Source organism: Lithobates pipiens, unplaced genomic scaffold (genome assembly GCF_037356315.1).
Source record: "Lithobates pipiens isolate NorthernLeopardFrog02 unplaced genomic scaffold, aLitPip1_a1.2 Scaffold_23, whole genome shotgun sequence".
In the NCBI taxonomy this organism is placed as follows: Eukaryota; Metazoa; Chordata; class Amphibia; order Anura; family Ranidae; genus Lithobates; species Lithobates pipiens.
Window position 1 is genome coordinate 60,442,860 of NW_027507785.1, and position 15,939 is coordinate 60,458,798.

Below are 15,939 nucleotides of genomic sequence, written 5' to 3' on the forward strand. Positions count from 1 at the left end.
AGGTCTCACACACGCACTTTTCCCGAGTTCGAGACGCGAGGACGCACTCCAAAGAAAACAGCGCTCTTGACAGTTTAAATCCATCACCCTTTAACAATATTTAAATTGTTGAGTGGAACTCGAGCGCGCCAGGGCAAATCTGTCCATTTTTGCACTTTAAAAACAACTGAGCCCCCCCTCCCCCCTAATCCCACGCTGGGATCACATGACGGGGAGAGCGGGAAAGGAGACGGTTTATGAGGACGCAGGAAAACCGACCGAGGAAGAGAACACGTTTCGTCACGTGCGCCTCCGTATTTAATTATTTATTGTATTGATTTGCTTAGTTAGCATTTTATTATCTTTCGTCCGTTGCCTGCGCTCCGAAAACCACAGCTGGAATCTGATTGGCTGCGCAGAGATAGTCTAAGGTCACATGGGGTCAATTTTAATCGGAATGCAAGACTTCCCTTCAGCGTTGTACAGGATCCTCTCCTGTATGGAAATCGCTAATGCCCCGTACACACGGTCGGAAATTCCAACGGAAAAGGTCCGATCGGAATATGTTGTCGGAAAATCCGATCGTGTGTGGGCTCTATTGGACTTTCTCTGTCGGAAATTCAGACGGAAAAAGTTTGAGAGCAGAATCTAAAATTTTCCGACAACAAAATCCGGTCGGACTTTTTCCGACCATTTGTAGAGAATTCCGACGCACAAAGTGCCACGCATGCTGAGATTTAATTTACGAGATGAAAGCTATTGGCTACTGGCCTCTACATAGTCCCGACATACGTGTTTGACGTCACCTCGTTCAGAAGGATTGGATTTTCCAAAAACTTTGTCCGACCGCGTGTATGCAACACAAGTTTCGGCCAAAATCTGTCAGAAAAAATCAGACGGATTTTGTGGTCGGAATGTCCAACCGTGTGTACAGGGCATTAGACTCCTTCCATACAGGGGCGGTTTTCAGGCGCTTTAGCGCTCAAAATAGCGCCTGTAAAGCGTCTGAAAACTGCCTCCCATTCGTTTCAGTTAACGTTTCACACTGGGGCCGTGCGCTTTCGGGACGTTAGGAAAAGTCCTGCAAGCTGCATCTTTGGGGCAGTTTGGAAGCGCTGTAGATAGCGCTCCCAAAACACCCTGCCCATTGAAATGAATGGGCAACGCCTGAAAAGCGATTCGGAAGCGCCGCAACACGGGCGCTTTAAACCAGTGTTAATTTTGTCGACTAAAACATTCTAGTAGACTAAATAGATATTATTTTAGTCGACTAAAGTATGACTAAAACTAAAACAACTGAAATTACTAAAATACAACTAAAACTAAAATGGCATTTAAGCCAAAAGACTAAAATGGGACTAAAACTATAATGCCATTTTAGTCAATAGACTTAGGCCGCGTACACACGCGCGGACTGTTCGCCCAACTTTGTCCGTCCAACAGTTTCGGCAAACAGTCCGCTCAAACTTAGCATGGACGGACATGGCCACACACGACGGACGAACAGTTTGCTGAAACCGTGCGCGATGACGTGAACGGCACGTACGACGGGACGAAAAATACGACGTCCTATACACTGCATTATAGCTTTCGGCGTGAAAATCCTTTCTGAGCATGCGCGCAACTTTGTTTGACGAACAAGCCTACACACGGGCGGACTGTTCGCTCAAACAAGGTTTCAGCGGACAGTTTTTCGGAAATTCCGAAAAACCTTGTCCGTCCAACTGTCCGCTGAAACTGTCCGCTGAAAGCCCACACACGAGCGGACTGTCCGCCCAAACACTGTTCAGCGGACAAAGTTGGGCGAACAGTCCGCCCGTGTGTACGCGGCCTAAGACTAAAACTAAATAGAAATTTGACTTCAAAATTAACACTGGTCTGTAGTGCATGTTCATACCTCAATGTTATAATAAATAACATATTTGATTTTTCACTCCAGCAGTATATACTGAGTTTGCAAATTGTAGAGATTTGTTAAAGTGGAGGTCCACCCTAAAGTGGAGCTTCCGCTCATTGGAACCCTCCCCCCCTCCGGCGCCACAATTGGCACCTTTCAGGGGGGAGGGGGGTGCAGGTACCTGTACAGTACAGGCATCTGCACCCACTTCCGGCGTAGATTCTGCAGAAGGTACACCCCTTTCCGCAGAATCCACGCCCCTTTCCGAAGGTCCCCCGGTGTCTGCTGGGAAACACACAGATCCCAGAGACAGCGGGGACCATCCTTATTGCGCAGCGCGACTCGCGCATGCGCAGTAGGGAACCGGGAAATCAAGCCACAAGGCTCCACTTCCTGATTCCTGGCGGCAGCAGCACCCGAGAGACGATCGAGAGATCGGCTTCGGGTGCCGGCATCGCGGGCGCGCTGGGCGGGTAAGTGTCATTATTTTAAAAGTCAGCAGCTGCAGTATTTGTACCTGCTGGCTTTTTTAAAAAAAAAAACGGCTGACTCCCGCTTTAACTAATGCATTACAAATGAATTACACCCATTCGATTTTAGACGACTAAAATGTACTTGAGATTTAGTTGACTAAATACGACTAAAACTAAAACAATTGCAGAAAACTAATAATGGACTAAAACTAAAATGCCATTTTAGTCCTAAGACTAAAACTAAATCGAAATTTGCTGACAAATATAACACTGCTTTTAACCCCTTCTTTGGGGGTTAAAAGGGCCCGGCTAGTGGCCAAAACGCGCCGCCTAAAGTGACACTAAAGCTGCGTTTTTTTTTTTCTTTTTAAATAACAAACATATCATACCTACCCCCACTGTGCAGCTCGTTTTGCACAGAGTGGCCCCGAACCTGGTCTTCTGGGGTCCCTCAGCAGCTTTCCCCACATTAGATAACCCCCCGGGAGAAGAACTCTCCCAGGGGTTACCTTGTGGGTGCGCTCCCGAGTCATTCATTCAGCGTTCATAGAAGCCGAATGTATGACTCGGCACCCCCCCAGCGCCCAGGTCATTGGATTTGATTGACAACAGCGGGAACCAATGGCTGCTCTGCTATCAATCCATCCAATCAGGACCCGAGTCACCAGCTTTTGGTGGTTCCCTCCCCCCTTGGGACGAGATAGAGAGGGGGTACAGGTAAGTAAAACGGGGGGAGAGGCTGCAGCATTACAGGAGGTTTTTCACCTCAATTTATAGAATGCATTGAGGTGAAAAACCTTGAAGGTTTACACCCCTTTCACACCAGGGCGTTTTGCAGGCGCTATAGCGTTAGAAATAGCACCTGCAATCCGCCCTAAAGAAGCTGCACCATTGTATGTAGTGTGAAAGCCCCGAGGGCTTTCACACTACAGCGGTGCGCTGGCAGGACGTCAGAAAAAAGTCCTGCGAGCAGCTTCTTTGGAGCGGTGAAGGAGCGGTGTGTTTACCGCTCCTCCGGAAATCAATGGGGCAGCGCTGTAATACCGCCGACAAAATGCCGCTATTGCGGCATATTGCCGGCGGTTTTAACCCTTTCGCAGCCGCTAGCGGGGGGTAAAAGCGCCCCGCTAGCGCCCGAAATGCGCCGCAAATGCTAAAAATAGCGGCATTTTACCGCCGACGCAATGGGCGGTGTGGTGTGAAAGGGGTCTAACAACTGCTTTAAACAGCGCTAAACCGCTGCAGCGGCACCAGTGTGAAAGGGGTCTATCTCTAAATCAACTGTACACTGTGAGCTTCTCACACTGTGCATTGGAAGCATCAGCAAGTCAGATAAAGCCCGCCTCATTTCCTGGCTGAAGGACTTCCAGCATCATTTAGCCCTTTCCTCCCCAACCTGATTGTCCCTGGCCCCTTTCATTCATTGGATTTTAGTTCTTTTAATCACAGATGCTCAGCATCACATGTGGGTTTTATCTAGGACAATATGCATGCTAATTTAGCCTTCCTGGGAAGGTCCACTCCTCCAGATAACATCTACCTACCAGGGCATTTTGATATTTGCATAACTCCTCCCTAGACTCAACCCACTTCTTAGGGCTGAGGGCTCCTGGGAGGAGTACTGAGGCCGAGTGCGGTGATGATTTCAGGAAGCCATGTACAGCCGACCCCTCCCACCAGGCACGATCTGCCTGCTTTACATAGAGAAGCACGGAGACACGGTGATGACATTACTGCGACTAAAATGTTGCATGCATTGAAAACAGAAACATTTTATAGAAGCACAGGGACCCAGTGATGATGTCATTGGTTGAACTTCAGTCCCCTGAAATGGTTGCACCACCCTTACTCCCCTGTGTAGGGTTGCCACCTGTCCAGGATTCACCCGGACAGTTTGAGTTTTGCACTATGTGTTTGGGTTTCAGTCTACCTGCAACCCGGACACAGGGTGAACTGTGCACGCTGCATTACTATTCTCTTTGTTATGCCCAAAGGTCTCCCAGGTCTGTTACATGCCTATAGTGTAGTAAAAAAAGTTTTTTTGCTGTGCACCGCTAAAGTGCTCAGGTTTGGCTTAGAGAAAAAGTGGCAACCCTACCCCTGTGCCACCATCTTTGAGCACCTGTCATGTACACAGATGTGGCAAAAAGCTCTGCCAGGGCTTTGGAGCCTAGCAGAGAACTGCAGGATACCTGTGCAGCATACCTGTGCTTGGGCAAACATTTCTGGTACCAGTGGCAGCCATTCATGCAGGGGCAACATGTGAGAGAAAAACATGACACCGTTCAACCAAACTGCGGGCCGCCATCATCCTAGCCAAGCGTGGTGCCCACTATCCCAATCCACAACACCCCAAGGGCCCACCCCTCATCTTGAACACCTTGAGGCCCATCCCCCCTCACCCCGAACACCTTGAGGGCCCATTCCCCTCACCCCAAACACCTCGAGGCCCATCCCCCTCACCCCAAACACCTTGACGGCCCCACCCCCTCTCACTGCCTGAGGGCTCACCCCGAACACCCCGAGGGCCCATCCTCCTCACACCAAACACCCCGAGGGCCCATCCCCCTCACTCCGAACACCTTGAGGGCCCATCCCCGAGAGTCCATCTCCATCACCCCGAGAGCCCGTCCCCCTCACCCCGAACACCTTGAGGGCCCATCCCCGGGAGCCCATCTCCATCACCCCGAGATCTCGTCCCCCTCACCCCGAACACCTTGAGGCCCATCCCCGTGAGTCCATCTCCATCACCCCGAGATCCCGTCCCCCTCACCCCGAACACCTTCAGGGCCCATCCCCGAGAGCCCATCTCCATCACCCCGAGAGCCCGTCCTCACCCAGAACACCTTGAGGGTCCATCCCCAAGAGCCCATCTCCATCACCCCGAGAGCCCGCCCCCCTCACCCAGAACACCTTGAGGGCCCATCCCCCCTCACCCCGAACACCTTGAGGGCCCATTCCCCTCACCCCGAACACCTCGAGGGTGGTCCCCTAATTAGCAACACAAGGGAGCTAAATATTCCATTCACCCTTAGGCCATATTTACACAGGGGGTATGAATCCGTACCCCATTGGTGGGCCATGTTTACCAGAATCGGGATGCACAGCTGTTCCCAGCATCCCGTGTAGGCAGTCCTATTACTGTCAACTGGGTTGCAGCGGCTGTACACAATGTGACATCTGTGTGGGTGCCGGTGCACAGCCCGAACGCACCCAGGGTGTGGCCGCGCAACTGCACTCTCATGGATGTCCTTTTTGGGGTTAACTCAGCCCCCACACAGGGTACAGATTCATACACCCCGTGTGAGTAAGACCTAGGACTTCTCCATGAAGGACCTCACTGGTGGGAAGAGTTCTCATTTCTACAGCAGAAAAAGCCTAAAGAAAGCTGGAAAGAGTCCTCCCGCCTCTGAAGACAAAAAGAGTTCCAACCTCCCCTTATAGCCAGTTCAACACACGCCTCAAAAACATACCGGCCTTCAACGTCCCTATATAGCTGGTCCAACACATGCCTCAAAGACATACCGACCTTCAACCTCCTCATATAGCTGGTCCAACACACTCCTCAAAAACATACCGGCCTTCAACCTCCCCTCATTGCCGGTCAACACACGCCTCAAAAACACACTGGCCTTCAACCTCCCCATGGGGAACCGAACCGAGTGTCAGAAACCATGAATCAGACTCAGACAGAAGTACAATTAAATCACACTTGTTTATCAATAAAAAATAAAAAGGTAAATAGAGTAAGCGTAGTCAAAGCATAGCCAGAGTCCAGTAACCAGATTGAGTAGTCAGCCAGTCCAGAGATCAATAACCAGATCGGGTAATCAGCCAGGCCAGAAGTCAGGGATCCAAGTGGAGCAACAGCAAACAGGATAAGGAACCAGAAGGGATGTCAGCAAGCCAGTCTTTACGCAGGAGATGGTTTCTTGTGATATAACCAAGGCGAAGGCAGAAATGAAGTGAGCTGGATAGTTTTAAGTAGGCAGGTCAGACGAGCAAGATCAGGAACAGCTGGGTAACTGTGGAGAGAGAGTCTTCCAAAAGCTGCCTCATATCCAAGAGTTGCCAAATGTAGACATTAAGCTTTAAGGTTAATCAAAAATATCACATTCTAAAGGGAAAGGTATAACAAGGGGGAGGGGGAGTATGGAAGAGGGAGAGAGGGAGGAAAGGAGGGGGGAGGGGAGGTTGGGGGTAAGGAAGGGGTGTGGGGGTTCCCCCAAACCTCACCCCTTTCTTACTCCAACCTTTCCCTCCCCCCCCCCCTTTTCCTCCCTCTATCCCTCTTCCATACTCCCCCTTGTTCTACCTTTCCCTTTTGAATGGGATATTTTTGATTAACCTTAAAGCTTAATGTCTACATTTACCCTCTTGGCAACTTTTGGATATGAGACAGATTTTGGAGGACTTGGTTCGGTCCCCCCCCCCCCCCACCGCGTGCCTAGCAGGCTGTTAACCACCAACATCTCAGGTACTTTTTTACAGGTGATTATGTTTGGGGGCGATGTATTGTCAAACCTTAAAGATTCTGCAGAAGCTACAGAAAGGTAAATAGAGGGCTGATGGGAAGACCCTCCGGTTACTGGAGTGGCAGCCGCCACCAGTTTAGGGACCTGTGTTGGTACAGCCGTACCTGGTCCCTGGGAGGGTTCTTTAGACTTTTTGTTGAGTCTTCTAGGAACAGCCAATTGTCTTGTTTGTCCTGATGGGAGAACCCCATTTACTGGAGTGGCAGACGCCACCAGTGTAGGGACCTGTGTTGGTACAGCTGTACCTGGTCCCTGGGAGGGTTCCTCAGACTTTTTGTTGAGTATTCTTCTTGGAACAACCAATTGTCTTGTTTGTCCAGCTACATTGATGGTGATTCAGAAGCTCCAAAAACAAAAATAGAGGCCTGATGGGAGGACCCTCCGGTTACTGGAGTGGCAGCCGCCACTAGTGTAGGGACTTGTGTTGGTACAGCCTTACCTGGTTCCTAGGAGGGTTCCTCAGACTTTTTGTTGAGTGTTCTTCTAGGAAAAAGCCAATTGTCTTCTTTGTCCAACTACTTTGATACTCGGTGATTCAGAAGCTGTAGAAAGGGAAGTAGAGGGCAGATGGGAAGACCCTCCGGTTACTGAAGTGGCAGCCACCATCAGTGTAGGGACCTGTGTTGGTACAGCCATACCTGGTCCCTGGGAGGGTTCCTCAGACTTTTTTTTGAGTCTTCTTCTTGGAACAGCCAATTATCTTGTTTGTCTAGCTACATTGATAGTTGGTGATTCCGAAGCTCCAAAAAATGAAAATGGTGGGCTGATGGGAAGACCCTCCAGGTTACTGGAGTGGAGGCGCCACCAGTGTTGGAACCTGTGTTGGTACAGCCGTATCTGGTCCCCGAGAGGGTTCCTCAGACCTTTTGTTGGGTCTTCTTCTTCTAAGAACAGTCAATAGTCTTGTTTGTCCATTTACATTCATAGTTGATGATTTAGAAGCTCCAAAAATGAAAATAGAGGGTTGATGAGAAGGCACTCCAGTACTGGAGTGGCAGCTGGCACCAGTGTAAGGTCCTGTGTTGGTACAGGTATGTGAAAAGTGTGGCGTACATTTGTTTTCAGCCCCCTTTACTCGGATATCCCTAACTAAAATCTAGTGGAACCAATTGCCTTCAGAAATCACATAGATTCCACCTGTGTGTAATTTAATCTTAGTATAAATACAGCTGTTCTGTGAAGCCTTCTGAGGTTTGTTAGAGAACAAACAGCATCATGAAGGCCAAGGAACACACCAGACAGGTCAAGGACAAAGTTTTGGAGAAGTTTAAATCAGGGTTAGGTTCTAAAAAAAATCTCCCAAGCTTTGAACATCTCACGGAGCTCTGTTCAGTCCATCATCCAAAAATGGAAAGAGTATGGCACAACTGCAAACCTACCAAGACATGGCCGTCCACCTAAACTGACAGGCGGGGTAAGGAGAGTATTCATCAGAGAAGCAGCCAAGAGGCCCATAGTAACTCTGGAGGAGCTGCAGAGATCCACAGCTCAGGTAAGAGAATCTGTCCACAGGACAACTATTAGTCGTGCTCTCCACAAATCTGCCCTTTATGTGAGTGGAAAGAAGAAAGACATTGGTGAAAGAAAGCCAAAGGAAGTCCCGTTTGCAGTTTGTAAGAAGACATGTGGGGGACACAGCAACCATGTGCAAGAAGGTGATCTGGTCAGATGAGACCAAAATTGAACTTTTTGGAGTAAAAACAAACCACTATATGTGCCGGAAAACTAACACTGCACATCTCTTTGAACACACCATCCCCACTGTGAAACATGGTGGTGGCAGCATCATGTTGTGGGGATGCTTTTCTTCAGCAGGGACAGGGAAGCTGGTCAGAGTTGAAATGGTTGCGGCCAGACTCAGTGGAGAGAGATTTCGACAGCATATTTAGCAAGTACAGAATCACAGCATTTACAAAATAATATGCAAAGTGGTTGGAGGGAAGCTTCGGAATGGCAAAGATGTTTTTATTACTAATTATGTGAGCAGACTGCAGTTCTTCTTTAATTAGTTAAAAAAAAATGAAATAGGCAAAAAATAAATAAATATAAATAAATATTATTATTATAAATAAATTATTATTATACCCAAATAAAAAAATATATATAATAAATATATATTAAATAAAAAAATATATATATATTTTTTATCTTTATTTATTATATATTTATTTATTTGGGTATAATAATAATTTACTTATAATAATAATAATAATATATATATATATATATATATATATATATATATATATATATATATATTATTATTATTATTATTATTATTATAATTAAATTATTATTATTATACCCAAATAAATAAATGTATATAATAAATAAAAATAAATAAATATTAAATAAATTATATATTTTATTATTATAAATACATTATTATTATACCCAAATAAATAAATAAATATATATATATATATATATATATATATATATATATATATATATATATATATATATATCTATCTATCTATATCTATATCTATATATAATAAATAAATAGTCAATGACATGTGAGTCTCATGAGATACAATACAACAGTAGATGATTATTGAAGCCATTATAACTTTTATTTACATTTATTTCTGATGGACAATATATACAATTATTGTGTATTGCCTCCTATAAGCTCCCCTCCCCCCATCACTACAGCTCAGGCTTTTGTTTGCCCCCCAGGCCTCGTTGCTAAGGCCAAAAGATGCTTACAGCAACACAAGCGGAAGTCGCTGCCTCCAAACAGACTGACACTTGGTCGGCCCAATCAGCGCGCAGAAAGAGCATCCTCTGTCAAATCAGACATCGGGGTGGGCGGGCTATGACGGAGGCTCTGGCAACCGCATGCTAGGGCGCCTTGGAACCCGGGAATCTCGCTCCGGTGTACGCATAGAGGAAGTGAGGAGAACCGAGAGACAGCAGGAAGACCGAGAGCCCCCCCGAGCACCGGCATCATGAAGATCGAGGAGGTGAAGAGCACCACGAAGACGCAGCGTATCGCCGCACACAGCCATGTGAAGGGTCTGGGCCTGGATGAGAGCGGCATGGCCAAGCAGGCGGCCGCCGGGCTGGTGGGACAGGAGAACGCCCGGGAGGTGAGCGCAGGCCCTTCTCTATGGAGATTCCATCCACTATAGACTGTGCTCAGCCACTAGAACAGCCAATCGGAGCAGTCCTGACTCTTCTCACATACATGGGGACTAGAGAACCCCCAAAAATGAAAGCAGAGGCCCTGGAGAATGAAATGGTGGCTGTTGCAATTATTGTAGGTTACAGAATATTTGCGCAGCAGCTTATAAACCACTTCAGTCCCGGAGGGATTTACCCCCCTTCTTAATGACAGGGCCATTTTTTTAGTGATTGTAAGGCCGGGTTCACACCGCTGCGATGCGGGAACGCCGCGAATCCGCGGCGTTTTCCCGCATCGCATTACTCCCGCCGGCAGTTCACACTGCCCTATGCGGACGGCTGGGAGTGTCAATGATATGTTAATGACACCCCCAGATCCGTCCGCATATCGCAGTGCGATCTGCCGACTCGCACAGGAATCGGATCGCATGGTGTGAACCCCCAATGCGATCCGATTCCGTTGCGGACCAAAAAAAGGGTCCTGTGCGAGTTTGCTGCGGGAGCGCTGCGAATTCAGCCATACTATCTGTATGGCTGAACTCGCATCGCTACGGAGATCGGATGTGATTTGCGGTGCGAATCACATCTGGATCTCCCCCGCAGCAGTGTGAACCCGGCCTAAAGGTAAAAAAAACATGTTATTCTTACCTCCACTGTGCAGCTCATTTTGCACAGAGTGCCCCCGAACCTCCTCCTCTGGGGTCCCCCTGCGGCTCCTCCCCACATCAGATAACCCCCTCGGAAAAGCGCTTCCCCGAGGGGATTACCTTGCGGGCACGCTTCCAAGTACAGCATTCGACGTCCATAGAGGCCGAATGCAGGACTCAGCCCCGTCGCTCACGTCATTGGATTTGATTGACAGCAGAGGGAGCCAATGGCTGCACAGCTATCAATCTATTCAATCAAGAGCCAAGAACCCCGGGCAGAGACAACCCCACCGGGTCTCCGTTGGTCAAATTCAAAGGTTCAGGTAAGTAAAACGGGGGGGACGGTCACTGACAGGTGTTTTTTCACCTAAAAGAGGAACTAAAGGCACTGACGTGCAACCTGCAAGGCAAAGGCATAATGAGCTAGTATGCTATGCATACTAGCTCATTATGAATAACTTACCTGAGAACGAAGCCCCCGAAGCGGTCTTCATCTTCACCGCTGCCATGTATCCTGGAGTGACTTCCGGGTCTCGCTGCTCCGGCGCTGTGATTCACAAGAGCCAAGATGACGTCCCTCCCGCGCATGCGCACGGGAGCCGCCACCAGCAGCATATCGCCGTTATCTATGGGGCATGCGCCGTAGACATCGGTGACTGTCTTTTAGTAAATCTCTCCTAAGCCTTAATCTAGGCTTACCTGTAGGTCAAAGTGGTTTGTAAGGGTTTACAACCACTTTAATGCGTGGGATGCATTAGAGCTGCACAATTAATCGTCAAGAATCTTTATCGCGATTTTGACTAAAGTGTTTCACAATTCTTTCTGTGCAAAGAATTCTCTCTGCTCTTCTGAAGTCATAGCCATAAGCGAGGAAGAGGAAAAACTGGGCAGTCTGCCAAGAATCACAACATTCTTTATCAGTTGAACTTAAGTATAAACATTGTAAAAAAATTTTAATGGAATAGACTCTCACACTGAGGCGTTTTTCAGGCGCTACAGCACTAAAAATAGCGCCTGAAAAAGGCGTCTCCTTTCACTCCAGCAGTACGGTAAAAAAAAAAGTCCTACTAGCAGCATCTTTGGAGTGGTGAAGGGGCGGCGTATTTACCGCTCCTACCCTTTGAAATCAATCGGGCAGCGTGCGATTTGCGGGCGGTTTTAACCCTTTTTGGCCGCTAGCGGGGTTAAAACCACCTGCTAGCAGCCGAATACCGCCGCTAAAGCGGCACTAAAAATATCGCTGCTTTACCGCCAACTCCCCAGTGTAAAAAGGGGCTAAGAGCTGGTTCACACAGGCAGCACGACTTGTAAAAAAGTGAAAAAAGTTTAACCACTTAAAGTGGTTGTAAATCCTTACAACACACTTTGACCTACAGGTAAGCCTAGATTAAGGCTTACCTGTAGGTCCAAGAAATATCTCCTAAACCTACACGGTTTAGGAGATATTTGCCGAGAGACAGGCACCGCTGTCTACGGCGCTCAGGTGCACTTAGCGCGGCACCCGTCAATGGCGATATGCTGCGCGTGGCGGCTCCCGTGCGCATGCGCGGGAGTGACGTCATCACTGCTTCTCCGAATGACAGCGGCGAGACCCACGAGAAGATGGAGGCGCTCCGGACTACAGGGGACAGCGGTGACATCGCTGGCTCCTGTGTCAGGTAAGTGACACATAATGGGGTAGTATGCGATGCATAGTAGTCCATTATGCTTTGCCTTTGCAGGGAATGAAAGAGGAAGTAAACTCATCAGGGTTTACTTCCTCTTTAAACACTAAACCTTTTTCTGACATTTGTTGGTTTCAAGTTAAAATCATTTTTTTTGGCTAGAAAATTACTTAGAACCCCCAAACATTATATATATATATATATATATATATATTTATTTTTAGTAGACACCCTAGAGAATAAAACAGTGGTTGTTGCAATATTTTGTCACACTGTGTTTGCACAGCTGTCTTTCAAATGCAATTTTTTATTTTTTTTGGAAGAACTTACTTTATTGACTAATAAAAAAAAAAAAAAAAGTTACCCCCATTTTTTTTTGTATAATGTGAAAGATTTTACATTGCAAGAAGCGCAATCTTTTTATTCTAGGCCAGGATCGTGCAGCTCTAGGATGCATTAAGGTGAAAAAACACGAACCTTTACAACCCCTTTAACTGACAATTGCGCGGTCGTGCATCACTTTACCCAAATAAAATTGATGTCTTTTTTTCCCCCCCCCCCCCATAAATAGAGCTTTCTTATGGTGGTATTCGGTCACCTCTGTGGTTTTAATTTTTTGCGCTATAAACAAAAAAAGAGCAATAAAATATTTTTTACTTTTTGCTAGAATACATATTAAATAAAAAAAAAAATAACATTTCTTCATCAGTTTAGGTCAATTATGTATTCTACATATTTTTTTTGTAAAAAAAAAAAAAAATGCAATAAGCGAATATTGATTGTTTTGCACAAAAGTTATAGCGTCTACAAAATAGACTTATGGTAGGTTTTTTTTTTTTTTATACTACTAATGGCGGTGATCAGCAATTTTTAGCAGGACTGCAACATTGTGGCGGACAGATCGGACACTTTTGGGACCAGTGTCACCAATACAGTGATCAGAGCTACAAATAGTCACTGATCACTGTATAAATGACACTGGCAGGGAAGGGGGTTAACACCAGGGGGCAATCAGGAGGTTAAAGAGAAACTGCAGTCTGCTCACATAATTTGTAATCAACACATCTTTGCCATTCTGAAGCTTCCCTCCAACCACTTTGTGTATTTATTTTTTTTTTTCATATACACAGTATTACCTTGGATTGCAAGCATAATTCGTTCCAGAAGAATGCTTGTAGTCCAAAGCAGTCGTATATCAAAGAGAGTTTCCCCAAAGGAAATAATGGAAACTCAGTTCGTCCCACAGCCACTGCTTGTCTATGCGGTATCACATGTGGCCAGAGTAGCGGGGGTGCTGGAGACACTTGAGAACGGAGTGTCTGAGTGGCAGTGATGCCCCCGCACCTCCTGGCCAAATGTCTGCACACCCCAGCGGCTTGACTCCGGCCATCTCTATAAATTCTGGGACGCTGGACATGACGTCACTTCCGATTTTGATAGATGTAAACACTGCCATTTTCTTTCTGGAAAGCAGAGATTAATGTGTGTTTTTTTTTTTTTTTTTTTAAATCTCATGCTTTTCATGGTAGAGGCGAGATCTGGGGTCCTATGTCTTCATAAAGAGGACCTGTCGTGCTTTATTTTTAATGCATGTTCATATTTCTTGTGATAGTTGGCCATATGGAGACAAGCACTGCATTGTGGGAGAAGCAAACCTGCTCCCCCATACTGAGAAGTATCAGCTAGGTACTCCAACAGCAGGTAAAGGGAGCGACAGGAGGAAAACAAACGGCAGAAGGGGGGAAGGCTCGCTCTGGTACTCTAGAAAGGTTCTTGAGATGGCTTTCAAATTTGCTTTGTCTGGGGATTTTCCTCTCACTTCCTGCTTAGACACCCATCAGATAGGACAGTGAGGAGAAATCTCCCAAATTCTATAGATAGCAGTACAATCTAGACCAGTGATGGCGAACCTATGACACGCGTGTCAGTGCTGACACGCGTAGCCATTTGGGGTGACACGCACAGGATTTCATGCGATTCATCCTCGGCTCCTGCACGGCCGCCGAGGATGAAAGAATCTGTGCTGGAGGAACGCGGGGGGGCGGGACGTGTGATCTCCCCCGCCCACACTCACTTACTGTATCGCCGCCGCCCCTTTCTGAGCGCAGGGGCTGCTGGTAAGGCGTGCGTGCCGTGCGCACACACGTCATCAGCGCGGCGAGGGAGGACCCGCAGGAGAGGAGCGCGGGAACAGTGCGCGCCTCTCTCCAGTCAGGCCAGCACAGAGAGTCTACTCCTGGGACTGTCAGTTACGACCGCACCACAGCAGGGAACAGCGGAGTGCCAACGGGAACTGTGAGCGTCATTAGCAGCAACTATTGGGGTGCCATGGACTTGCCCACAATAACTGAGATAAGTGAGGGGGAGGTTGTGTTAGCTTGTTAGGCTAGTTAACCCCTAATTGGCTATCTATAATTCTATCTGCTGTCACTGGTCCACTGATGGAGCACCCAAAAAATAAAAAACAAAGGTTAAGTAAAGGGAGTGGTAGTAGCAGTGGCCGACCCTTTCAAGAGACATGGAGCGAGATGTATGGCATTATAGAAAAAAATGGCAGATCATTTTGCGTTCTATGTACTGAAACGGTAGTAAGCAGAACGTGGAATATAAATAGACATTTTGAAACTAATCATTCCCAGCTCTTGGAAAAAAGTGAGGATGATAGGAGGGAATACATTTCCAGGAAGCTACACCTTTATAAGAGCCAATCTAACTCCATCCTTAAATTTATAAAAGGCTCTACAAATTTAAACTCTGCAAGTTTGAGCATTGCTCACTCCATAGCTCAGCATGCAAAAGCGCTTAATGAGGGAGAATTTATTAAAGAAACTCTCCTAAGATGGTTCACGGCACCCCAAACAAGTTCAATAATATCAAGGGCAACATACGAAATTGACTGATGAACAAAGAAGTTACTAAGCAGGTATGTTAAATAATTTGTTTTTGGTTTATTAAATACAATTATATATTGCAATTATACATTTTTGTAGTTTAAACTATAAATTGCGCAAAAATTATGTTTTTTTGTCGAAGTGACACACCACGCGAGTTATGCTCGATTTTTTGCCGATTTTTGACACACCACACCAAAAAGGTTGCCCATCACTGATCTAGACAGAGGATGAAGCTCTGTTGTAAACTAAAAATAAAAATGTTTTGTTGTGGTTGGTCATTAATATAGAAATCTGTAAACTGACCACTAGAGGGAGCCCAGCATTTTATTTTTGCTTCATTCACTATCAAATACATCTTAAGCGGAGGTCCACCCTAAAGTGGACCTCCGCTCATCGGAACCCTCCCCCCCTCCGGCGTCACAATTGGCACCTTTCAGGGGGGAGGGGGGTGCAGATACCTGTACAGTACAGGTATTCTGCACCCACTTCCGGGATAGCTCTCTGCGGAAAGGGGCGTAGATTACGCCCCTTTCCGCAAGTGCCCGCCCCTTTCCGCAAGTGCCCCGCTGCCTGCTGGGAAACACACAGATCCCAGAGGCAGCGGGGATCATCCTTATTGCGCAGCGCGATTCGCGCATGCGCAGTAGGGAACCGGGAAATGAAGCCGAAAGGCTCCATTTCTTGATTCCCATACCCAAGATGGCGGCCGCAGCACCCGACA

General features: G+C 46.9%; 1 protein-coding gene across 1 annotated transcript in view; it reads left to right on the forward strand.

Moving 5' to 3' along the window:
- The first annotated feature begins 9,678 nt into the window (after positions 1-9,678).
- Positions 9,679-15,939, forward strand: part of RUVBL1 (RuvB like AAA ATPase 1) — a 43,605-nt gene continuing 37,344 nt past the window's right edge. Inside the window, exon 1 of the mRNA XM_077451723.1 lies at positions 9,679-9,979. Coding sequence (XP_077307849.1) covers positions 9,839-9,979 — 141 coding nt within the window. The 5' untranslated portion in view covers positions 9,679-9,838. The remainder of the gene's footprint in view (positions 9,980-15,939) is intronic.